The sequence below is a fragment of the Mrakia frigida genome, assembly GCF_051309035.1.
Source record: "Mrakia frigida strain ATCC 22029 unplaced genomic scaffold BDY24scaffold_72, whole genome shotgun sequence".
In the NCBI taxonomy this organism is placed as follows: Eukaryota; Fungi; Basidiomycota; class Tremellomycetes; order Cystofilobasidiales; family Mrakiaceae; genus Mrakia; species Mrakia frigida.
The window spans coordinates 1-10,914 of NW_027481209.1; the positions used below are offsets into that span (position 1 = coordinate 1).

Below are 10,914 nucleotides of genomic sequence, written 5' to 3' on the forward strand. Positions count from 1 at the left end.
ATCGGATCTGGTAGAGATCAGCGCGCTCGACACGAATTCCACCCTCCTCCCTTCGACGCGTCGCCGACTCCTCGAATCGAGCCTTTCCCTTCCTTTCCGAACCCACTAGATCCCAAAGCCAGACTTTCTAAGTTTCGTTACATATCTACAGAAAGGGTCTCAAATTACTTCAACGGCAGCAAACGCAACGACGGCGAAACAGTCCGCCCGAGATCGACCTCCTCTCCCATCCACCCCAAAGCTCCCCCTTCTATCCTCAAAGATCAATCTAGTTGTTCTTCTTCTCAGCCTCGACCTTCTCAGCCTCGACCCACTCTCCGTTCTTGTCCTTTTTTCGAACGGTAAAGCAGGCGACTCCGAGGTGGTTGGTGCTGAAAGGAGGAGAGAAAAAGAGGAAAGAGATGCTGGTCAGGACTGAACGATGTAGGAGGGGAAAAAAATATCGGAGGAAGCTACTCACATGGCCCAAATGACAGTGAAAGCGAAGTGAAGGTAAACAGCGAATCCGAGGAGGCAGGAAGCTCCGATGAAATGGTTTCGACGAGTCTCAGTCGCGTGAAGGATCGGGTCGCTGGAAACGAGGAGGAGGTGGAACGATCATCAGTTTCGAGAGTTTCGAGAGTTTCGTTCCCTTCACTATTAAGTTTCAGACTGGAGGGACGGTGAGGGGAAGGGAGAGAACGAACACGTTGAAGACGGCCTTTGCGTTCGCGTCGAGCGCTCCGATGGCGGACCAGAACATGAGCCCGTTGAGGTAAGGGAAAGGCATCTTTGCGACGTGAGCAAGGATAAGGGTTCCGACCTGTTGGCGCCAAGCAGGAAGAAAAGACGCGTCAGGGACTTGTTTGTTCGTCGTCGAAGAAGAGAGGAGAGGAGAGAGCGACGAACTTGGTAGGCGAAGCCGAATCCCCAGAATCCAAGGAAAGGAAGAAGCCTAGCGGACTTGAGAACGTTGGTGTTGGGCTTGGCATAGAGCCAGGCGACAAGGAAGAAGGTGTTGAGGCAGAAGGGAATGAGACCGAGGAGAGGAGGAAGGACGGCCTTCTTCGCCTTTCGACGAGCGATGATGACGTTTCCGTAGCTGTTCAAGGAGGAAAGGTGAAGAATCGGTCAGTCGGACGTGTGCAGTGTGTATAATGCAGGACTTGGAAGGACGTCAGAGACTCACGAGTTGGTGATGTTGGCAGCGAGAGAGAAAGCTCCGAAGACGAGGAAGGAATCGTTGACTCCGAGGTCGGGGATGTACTTGGAGAGGAAAGGAATGTGGTCGAGGTGGAGGATTTGGAGAACCTTCTGGTCCCAGAAAGAAGGTCCGTAGACTCCTGGAGACGAACGGGAAGAAAAGAAAGAAAGGTCAAAGTCGGGAATCGGCGACGCGTCGTTCGGGAGTGCAAGAAAGGGACGAACCGGTGATGAAGTAGACTGCGACGATGAGCAGAATACCTTCGACTGGTCCAGAGAACTCGGAGAGGTAGAGAGTTCCTGTTTGACGACGAGAACGGGTAAGAATCAAAGAGCAACGACACGGAAAACGGAGGAAAACGAGGGAGACGACGAACCAGTGTGGAACTCTTCCCATGTCGTGCTGAAAACCGAGAGATACCAACTTCAGTCTCGCGAATTTACTCTTGAGGACAAAAGTTCAAAGACTTACAGGTAGAAATTCGTGAGAGCGGCGACCATGATAGCGATCGTCCACCAGCTCCTTCCCAGGTTCAAGGCGTAGGCTGTGATCACGACCTCCAACTGAAGAAGTGTTTCCAGACATTGAATGCATTTTAGTTCAGGACAGAAAGCTCGCAGAGGAAAAAAGAGAGCACGAACGGTGGTGTTGAGAGCGTCGCATCCGTGATCGAACATCTCTCCCAAAGGTCCAGCCATGCCAGTTCGTCGAGCTTGCTTTCTGTAGGTATAAGAAACGAGATGATGAAGAGTCAGCCGGTATCTCGAAGGCTGATCTTTCGAGACGAAAGAGCGCCTGAGGCGAGGCAGAAGTGGAGAGAAGAGAGGACGAACCCGTCGATAGCGTCCATGCTCTGGTACGCGAACAATCCGATTCCCCAGCTATTTCATGGAGGTCAAGGGTTAGCTAGTATCAATGGAGGCTTCAGAAGAGACCCTGGGGCTCGATCTGATGGTCCGTGGGGCCTGGAATCGACGCCAAAGGCTCGGAGAGAGGAGGGAAGGGGAAGGGAAGGAAGGGAGAGCTCACGAAAAGTACACCCATCTAGGAAGCTCGGGAGCTCCTCCGCTCTCACACCTGAAGCCAGGATCGAAGTACACGAGGGTTCCAAAGTTGACGAAGACCATGCAGAGACCGAGGAAAGTGATCTGTTGGATTGTAGGGAAGAAGCAGCAAGGAATCAGAGAAGGAAGGAGTGACGTGGGGTGTGAGCTCGCACGCATGGAAGGCAAGACTCACAGTGTTGGGAGCGAGCGTTTTAGGGAACAATGTTACTAGCCAGTTCCAGTAGGGTGTGAGCACATACTTGGAGAGTATCGACCTGGCGGAGCAGCAGAGGGACGTCAGTCGGAAGGAGGAGGGGAGCTCAGAGGGAGGGGGAAGGAAGGAAGAACGAACTTATCGACCGCCGAGTATTTGCTGCAAGGGAAAGAGGTCGGTGAGCGAAAGCTTCAAATCTACGGGAGGCGAGCATGCACTCACTACTGCCTGAGATTCTCGAGGTACTTCTTCTGCAGATACATCTTGAGCGAGGGAAGAAAGAGGATGGCTGTTGGGAGGACGAAGGGGCCTTCCGTTTCTTCTCTTCCGTTGTGATGTCAGTCTCGACGCGTTTTCGGAGTCAAATTTGCTGAAATCAGAACGGATGGGTCGCTGGCCAAAACATGATGTGGAATTTGAGACGCGTTCTTGCAAGAAAGTTTGGCGTTAAAGTCATGTATGATCTGCGAAACCGCGTCTCCTCCTCCCTCTCCGTTCAACCCACGACGTACATCAAAAACAAGACCGTCAAGGTTCCAATTACACAGCCCAGAATAATCGTATCCTTTCGCCTCTTGGATTGGATCAGACCTAGGAGAGTGTTCATGCCGGGAAGAGTATCTGAAAGAGACGAGGCGGGGAAAAGAGGTCAGCCCTCGACGCGAATCGAAGTGGTAAGAGAGAGAACGATCTGATCTTCGGACTCACTCAATGTAGATCCCATACGAGAATTGATGTTTTGAAGAGACGATCGTTGTTGAGCGAAGTCGGATCGAGTCGCGTACGCTTGCCTGAAGGAGACCGGCGACGACGGATCAGATGGGTTCGAGAGGACGACAGGCCGGGGACGAGACAAGGATGAAACTCACTCGAGGACCTCATCCGTCATTCGATGAGAAGAGTCAATCGTGCTACGTTCGTTGAGGAGGGCGTCGGCGGTTGTAGAGCGAGCTGCTTTGAAGGCACTGGAAGAAGAAAGAAACGAGCGTCGGTTCAGCTTCAACCTTCAGCAGCCGAGGGAAAGATTGTGCTAAGAGACGGACTTGATATCCTTCCGCACTGATCCGAGGAGGTTCTGAGAATTGAGAGCGTGCTGAACGTTGGTCTGGCAAAGGAAAGGATCAAGAAGAAGAGGAAAGTCAGAGAGAGCTTCGAGCGTCTCAGCTTCGTGACCATCCTCTGCTACCCAGATTGAGCTAAAACGGAGATAGGGACGTACCCTTGTCTGCAGAAAGTCCCTCTTGTAATCACCAAGGACTTCTCGATGCCTCTGAACAGCGTGAAGCATCGTCGTGCTGGGAGTCTCGTCCGGATCGTTGAGAGTTTCCGACAGCTGCTCGACCGTTTGGGTGAGCTGTAACAAGGAAAACGAGGTCACGAACGGATGAGCTACACTGTCCGAACATTCGTCCGGCATTCATGTAACTCGAGCAGAGATAGAAGAAACTCGAGGACCAGCTCTTTCGCTCCCTTCCTCCCTCCGCGGACGAACCTTTGCGATCAGCTCCTCGACCTCCTCCTCCACCAGCTTGTAGCCACCCTCTCCCTCCTCTTCCATTACAAGCTCATCCCTGGTTCCTCCCGAGCGAGATATTGAGGATGCGAGCTTGGAGTAGGAGGTGAGTTTGGAATCGAGAGCGGTTTCGAGAGCTCGAGCGTGTCGTCGGAGGTCTGGGAAGGAAACGGCCAAAGAGCGGAGACGATGAGCTGGAATCTCACATAAACGGGTGGATATTACAAAGGAAGAAGTATACGTACTATCCCAGGAGGGTGGAGTCGACATCGTAGATATTGAAGGACGAGAGTGGGCTGGAGATGGGGAGGTGTTCAGTCGAAGGGAAGGGGCTGCGGGGAGGAGAGCTGTTGTCTGGTTCAACGATGAAGGATAGAGGCCAGTTAATTGCTGATCCTACAAGAGGAGCCAAGTCACATCGATAGCATAGAACTGACCTTTGGTAGGAAGAAAAGGTTGAAAGTCGGGATGGGAGTCGGGAGGGAGAGAAGGGAAGGAGGGGAGGAGCGAACCTCGTTTCGTCACCCTCCCTTCCTTCCCTTCTCGCTCCCAACTCTCACTCTCTCAATCCTTCCCTTACCCTCCTCGCTATGGTTCGTACTCTCTTCACTGCTCTACGATACTCTCTGTCTTGAGCTGACTTTGGAATCTATACTTTGATCTGCAGGCGCCCTCCAAGAAGGTCGGCAAGAAATCGACGACCGCTCCTCCAAAGAAAGGGGCGGCCTCGTCCTCTGGTCCAGGAAAAGTAGCCAAGGTCAGTACAAGTCTCTCTATACACTCGAAGGCCAGCTCCTCAAGATTTCCTACTGATCTGTCTCTTTCGTTATCGACTTTCTCTTCTAGGCTGACTGGAAGGAAGGCTTCAAGAAGAAACAAGCTGGAGTCTCGGACATGACCCTTCTCAGCACCATCTCGAACGAAGCCATCAACGAGAACTTGAAGAAGAGGTTCGAGAACAAGGAGATTTACGTGAGTACCAGCCTACGAGCCCGAGATCGAGGTGTTTTGGATGGCAGCGAGCAAAGGGCGAGCGCTGGCAGGACGGGAGAGATGGCAACTCGTCCAGCGTGGGGACGAGAGACAACAAGCTGACTTTCACTCGTTTCGCTTTGCTTACGATAACCGCAGACCTACATCGCTCACGTGCTCATTTCAGTCAACCCATTCAGAGGTCAGTCTTGCTTTATCGCGTTGTTCCCAGGGCTGGGATGAGCTCGAGCCGAGCTGACGGCCTCCTTCCTTCCTCCTCCCCTCCTCCCTCTCCCCGTCGTCTGCGACCCTCCTCGACCCCTTTCACCTTCAACAACCTCTCACATCGCCTGGACTTCCCACTTCAACTCTCCAGACCTCGGAATCTACACCCTCCCCATCCTCCAGTCCTACAAGGGCAAGAACCGTCTCGAAACTGCTCCTCACGTCTACGCCATCGCCGAAGCAGCCTACTACGCCATGAACGCCTACTCGGAGAACCAGTGTGTTATCATCTCTGGAGAGTCGGGAGCTGGAAAGACCGAGGCAGCCAAGAGGATCATGCAGTACATCGCTGAGGTCTCGGGTCAGGGAGAAGGAGACGTCGCTGGAGTCGGAGGGATTGGGAAGATCAAGGACATGGTGTTGGCGACGAACCCGCTGCTGGAGAGTTTTGGATGCGCCAAGACGTTGAGGAACGATAACAGTTCACGACATGTGAGTTAGATCAGCCCTTTCTCGTGGTCAGAACGAAGGAAGGAGGGATGTCGAGTCGAAGGAGGAGCGAGCTCGAAGCTGACCTCGATCACGTTCGTCTTCCCTTTGTCTTCCAGGGAAAGTACCTCGAAATCATGTTCAACAGCAAGGGAGAACCCGTAGGAGCTCAGATTACCAACTATCTTTTGGAGAAGGTCAGTCGTATTCGCATCTTTCGACATCCTCCTCTCGAACCTCCGTCGTCGCCAAGTTCGACGGAGCGTCGTGATCAAGAAGCTGATGGCCTTTCTTCTGCTTCGATATCGTAGGGACGAGTCGTAGGACAGATCAAGAACGAGCGAGACTTCCATATCTTCTATCAATTCACCAAGAACGCGTCGCCGGAGCAACGAGGTTCGTCCTTCCCATCCGTCGCTTTCCTCCCCGCTCGTCGAAGTCTGACCTTCTTGGATCCCGAACGCGTCTCTACAGAAACCCTCGGTATTCAAGGTCCAGAATCCTACGTCTACACCTCTAAATCAGGATGTCTTGACGTCCCTTCCATCGACGACGCTGCCGATTTCGCCGAGACGCTCAAGGCCATGAACATCGTCGGTCTTTCTCAGGACGAGCAGGACTCGATCTTCAGGTGTCTCGCTATGGTTCTCTGGTGAGTTTGAGCTCGTCTTGTGAGGTCTGTCTGGACGTTCGAAGAAGGCTGACGGCTTCTCTATCTTGAACACCATCAGGCTCGGAAACGTCCAGTTCGGAGAGAACGAGGACGGAAACTCGACGATCCCAGACGAAGGAGTGACCGAGTTCATTGCGTACTTGATGGAGGTCGATAAGGATACGGTCACGAAGGTCTTGACGAGTAGGGTCATGGAGACTGGAGGAATCGGAAGGCGAGGTTCGTTCTTTCGTTCTCGCTTCGATACCCGTCTCGATTCTGCGGGAGGCATTGTGCTGACCACTCCCTGCATCTTCTCAGGATCTATCTACGACGTTCCTTTGAACGTTTCTCAAGCTGGAGCTGGAAGGGACGCATTGGCCAAGGCGATCTGTGAGCTCTCCTTCCTCGTCCAGATTCGACGCGTCGAACGAACCGTTCTTCTGACTCTCTTCCTTCTCTTTCGCAGACGAGAGACTCTTCCAATGGATTGTTGATCGAGTCAATGTTTCTATGAAGCCTCAGGTCAGACACGATCACGTCATCGGTGTTCTCGATATCTACGGGTGAGCATCGTTGCCCTCAACATGGCTTCGAGTCACCGCCTCCGCTCGACGAGCTTTGCAGCTGACCCTTTACCTGCTTCACTTTCTTCACGTTAGATTCGAGATCTTCCAAGACAACAGTTTCGAGCAGCTGTGTATCAACTACGTCAACGAGAAGCGTGAGTCGACGACGCTCGAAAGAGGACGCTCGGCGTGTCGACGCGCTGACCCTTTCGATTTCCTCCTTCGCAGTTCAACAAATCTTCATCGAGCTCACTCTCAAGACCGAACAGGAGGAGTACGTCCGAGAACAGATCAAGTGGACTCCCATTGATTACTTCGACAACAAGGTTCGTTTCCGAACTCGGTTCCCCTTGACGTCCTTCGTTCCTCAGTTCTCACGTCCTTTCTTCGTCTCCTTTTCCTCTTTGACAGGTCGTGTGTGAGCTCATCGAGGAGAAGCGACCTCCTGGTATCTTCGCTGCTCTCAACGACGCCACAGCGACCGCTCACGCCGATCCATCAGCCGCGGACAACTCCTTCGTTCAACGACTCAGCTCCCTCGGATCCAACCCCAACTTCGAGTCTCGAGGATCCAAGTTCCTCATCAAGCACTACGCTGGAGAGGTGCTCTACAACATCTCGGGGATGACGGACAAGAACAAGGACAGTCTCGTCAAGGACATTCTGGATCTCGTCGCCACCAGTTCGAACAGCTTCCTTCAAGAGCTCTTCCCCGACAAGGTCGATCCTTCCAACAAGAAGAGGCCTCCTACCGCTGGAGATAAGATCAAGGTTCGTTTCGTCGCTTCCAAAACGTGCCTATCGTGGTGACATGCTGACGAAACGCGTCCTTCCTTTCTCTTCAACGCAGCTCTCTGCCAACGCTCTCGTCGAGAATCTCATGAAGTCCCAACCCAGCTACATCCGAACCATCAAGCCCAACCAGAACCGAAGTCCATCGGAGTACGATTCCAAGGCCATTCTCCATCAGATCAAGTACCTCGGTCTTCAGGAGAACATTCGAGTTCGACGAGCTGGTTTCGCTTACAGGTGAGCAAGGTCGTCTGGATCGAGAGCTCGCAGCGAAGTAGAGATCGAAGCTGACATTTGTTTCTTTCGTTCGCCCAGGAACACCTTCGAGAAGATGGTCGAGAGGTGAGCATCCGTCGGATTCTCGTCGTCCCCTTCTTCGTTTCTGACCATCTCTTTCTCCTCCCGTCCTTCAGGTTCTACCTCCTCTCTCCCAACACTTCCTACGCCGGAGAGTACACCTGGAACGGAGATCCTCAGTCTGGATGCGCTCAGATTCTCAAGGACACCGGAATCGCTAAGGACGAATGGCAAATGGGAACGACCAAGGCGTTCATCAAGAATCCGGAGACGGTGCGTTCCTCTTCCTCTTTTGTCTGTTCCGCCGACGTCTCCTGACCTCTGCCTATCCTCTCTCGCAGCTCTTCGCGCTCGAGACGATGCGAGATCGATACTGGCACAACATGGCTGGTCGAATCCAACGAGCTTGGAGGAACTTCCTTCGGTACCGAAACGAGTGCGCCTCTCGGATCCAACGCTTCTGGAGGAGCAAGAAGGACGGAATCGAGTACGCCAGGTTCAGGCAGAAGGGACACGACCTTCTCGGTGGACGGAAGGAGAGGAGGAGATACAGTCTCGTCAGCATGAGGCGATTCGCTGGAGATTACCTCGACGTCGGAGGACGAAGCTCGAGCGGAGCCGTTCTCAAGAACGCTGCTGGATTGGGACGTGAGTTTTCCGTAATTTCTTCTCGACTTTCTTGAGGGTCTTTCTCGAGAGGCTGATGCGTGATTCTTCTTTTCGAGCAGCTTCCGAAACGGTGGTGTTCAGCGGAAGGGTCGAGCTCCTCAAGTCAGCCTTCGGTCGTTCGAGTAAACCTAGTCCTCGATTCCTCGTGGTCGTGAGTGCTCCTTTCCTCGTTAGGTGCGACGGTCCGACTCGGAAATCCATACTGATCGTCCCGCTCCTTTGAACTCGACGCGATCTCCAGACCAACTCTGCCGCTTACTTCCTCATCTCGTCGGCGAAGGACGGCCGTATCTCTACTACCGTTGAGAGGAAGGTCCCTCTCGTTACCATTCGGTCGGTTGGACTATCGAACCTGCGAGACGACTGGATCGTGAGTCACTCTCTCGAGCTCGAACGCGTCGGAAGTCAACTGACGTCTTCCTCCTCTTCCCTCAGGCTTTCAATACCACCGCTTCCGAGGAAGGAGATCCTGTCTTCACCTCCGTTTTCAAGACCGAGCTCGTCGCTCAACTTCACAAGGCTACTAGTGGAAGCCTTCAAATCAACATCGGTCCTTCGTTCGTTCTTTCTTTCTCTTCTCTTCACTTCCTCGTCACTCTCGCTGACGACCCAGTCGTCTTCGTTTCTCTTCCAGCATCGACTACGCCAAGAAGAAGGAGAAGCGTCAGCTCATCCAGTTCAAGAAGGACGAGATGGTCGTTCGAAACGACGTCTACAAGAGTCACGTTGTCTCGGTTGGGTCTGGAGAACCTCCCAACAGTCGTGAGTCTCCGTTTCTCGACTTCGTTCAGCCGCGAACAGAGCTGACGATCTTCAATCCTTCTTCGCAGAATCTCGACCTGCGGCTCGTCGTCTTCCTGGTGTCGTCCGTCCTATCACTCAGGGCAAGCTCCTTCGAAAGGGAGGACCTTCGACTCCTCACCCGAGCGTCAGTCCCTCGTCTCTCTCTCTCTTCTTCTTCCTCCGAGAGATGTAGAGCTGAAGCCTTTGCCCTTCTTCTCCACAGGCATCTCGTGCTGCTTCGAAGCCAACTCCCAAGCCCGTCTCTCTTCCTGGGAAGGTCGCTCCATCGAAGCCGATGTCCTACGAGACTTCGACGCCTGCCGCCAAATCAGCAGCTCCCTCTTCTCGAATGCCACCTCCTCCTCCCGCACGAACGGCCGCTCCTCCACCTCCTCCAGCGAAACCTGACGTTCCGAGGTACAAGTCTCTGTTCAACTTCGATGGTCAGGACGGAGAGATGAGCTTGAAGAAGGAGGAAATCGTCGAAGTCAAGGAGAAGGACGACAACGGTGAGCTCGCTCGACTTTCTTTGCTCTTCCCTTCCCTCTTCGGTTCTGATTCGTCCCCTTTTAAAAATTTCTTCTAAAGGATGGTGGCTCGTTACCAAGAACGGATCGGAAGGATGGGCTCCATCGTGAGTCTCCAGCCTCGAGACGCGTCGAACATCTCTTCGTCTCGTCCTACGTCTCTGACCATCCCCGTTCTCGCTCTTCTCTAGCAACTACCTGGAACTCCTTCCTCCGCCTCGAGTAGCAGCACCTGCTCCTCCTCCTCCCGCTCGTCGTGCGCCTCCTCCAGCTCCTAAACCCGCGGCTCCCACTCCCTCTTCGACCAACGGTGGATCAGCTGCTCCTCCGTGGGCGAAGTCCAACCTCAACAACAGCTCTCCCTCGGCCTCTCCTCCCTCGTCTCGACCCGGTTCCGTCGCTGGAAACGGACCTCCTTCTCTCAAACCGAAACCTGGACCTCCCGTTCTCGCTCCTAAGCCTGGACCTCCCTCTCTCGCCCCCAAGCCAGGAGCGAAGCCTGGAGTGAGATCCGCGCCTCCCATCCCCAAGGCTCCCGTCATGGGCAAGCCTTCGATTCCTGGACGATCTGGAGGAGGTGGTGGAGGAGGAAGCAGCGGTGGTGGTGGAGGAGCGGGAGTGTCGTTGGGTGCTTTGGGAGGAGGAACCCCGAAAGCCGGAGGAGGAATTGCTCAGATGGATCTGGCTGCTGCTGTAAGTTCGATACTTCCTTCCTCTCTTCGTCTCACATCTACTGACGACCTCACTCTGCGTTCCGCTCTCGTTACAGCTCAAGAAACGGACTGGACGACCCATCGAGGATTAGAGATCTCGAGGACGGATGACGAGTTAGATTTCGTTTCATTTTGAAGGACTGGTAGTCGGAGTTGGAGTTTCACTTCGCATATCTTTGACGCTTGGGAACACGAGGATGGTTATGACGACGACACTACGAAAAATGTCGAGGGTAAGGAAGGGAAAGCCTCGAAACAAGGAGTCGGCGA

The 10,914-nt window shown here is 53.7% G+C and overlaps 3 protein-coding genes across 3 annotated transcripts; 1 reads left to right on the plus strand and 2 right to left on the minus strand.

Moving 5' to 3' along the window:
• Positions 1-111: 111 nt before the first annotated feature.
• BDY24DRAFT_405409 (Choline/ethanolaminephosphotransferase) lies at positions 112-2,735 on the minus strand. The gene is made up of 14 exons (XM_076642638.1): positions 2,666-2,735; positions 2,582-2,602; positions 2,423-2,504; positions 2,213-2,331; positions 2,017-2,064; positions 1,825-1,903; positions 1,655-1,746; positions 1,560-1,585; positions 1,408-1,482; positions 1,169-1,322; positions 889-1,081; positions 687-802; positions 461-571; positions 112-371 (listed from the first exon to the last, which is right to left on the minus strand). The coding sequence occupies exons 1-14, from the start codon at positions 2,704-2,706 to the stop codon at positions 269-271; spliced, it is 1,260 nt and encodes a 419-aa protein (XP_076491951.1). The 5' UTR covers positions 2,707-2,735; the 3' UTR covers positions 112-268.
• A 148-nt stretch (positions 2,736-2,883) lies between these two features.
• GOS1 (Gos1p) lies at positions 2,884-4,439 on the minus strand. The gene is made up of 8 exons (XM_076642639.1): positions 4,394-4,439; positions 4,202-4,310; positions 3,936-4,114; positions 3,663-3,797; positions 3,487-3,548; positions 3,313-3,408; positions 3,152-3,234; positions 2,884-3,064 (listed from the first exon to the last, which is right to left on the minus strand). Exons 2-8 carry the CDS (start codon positions 4,224-4,226, stop codon positions 2,940-2,942), a joined length of 705 nt encoding a protein of 234 aa, XP_076491952.1. The 5' UTR covers positions 4,227-4,310; positions 4,394-4,439; the 3' UTR covers positions 2,884-2,939.
• A 57-nt stretch (positions 4,440-4,496) lies between these two features.
• On the plus strand, positions 4,497-10,144 carry MYO5 (myosin 5). Its single transcript, XM_076636905.1, has 25 exons — positions 4,497-4,549; positions 4,624-4,713; positions 4,803-4,928; positions 5,088-5,130; positions 5,305-5,645; positions 5,762-5,839; positions 5,954-6,038; positions 6,117-6,294; positions 6,374-6,534; positions 6,616-6,687; positions 6,764-6,860; positions 6,957-7,018; positions 7,092-7,189; positions 7,275-7,634; positions 7,714-7,892; positions 7,971-7,997; positions 8,069-8,225; positions 8,294-8,600; positions 8,681-8,772; positions 8,863-8,991; positions 9,057-9,178; positions 9,256-9,383; positions 9,452-9,549; positions 9,628-9,913; positions 9,993-10,144. Exons 1-25 carry the CDS (start codon positions 4,547-4,549, stop codon positions 10,040-10,042), a joined length of 3,369 nt encoding a protein of 1,122 aa, XP_076491953.1. The 5' UTR covers positions 4,497-4,546; the 3' UTR covers positions 10,043-10,144.
• The last annotated feature ends 770 nt before the right edge of the window (positions 10,145-10,914 follow it).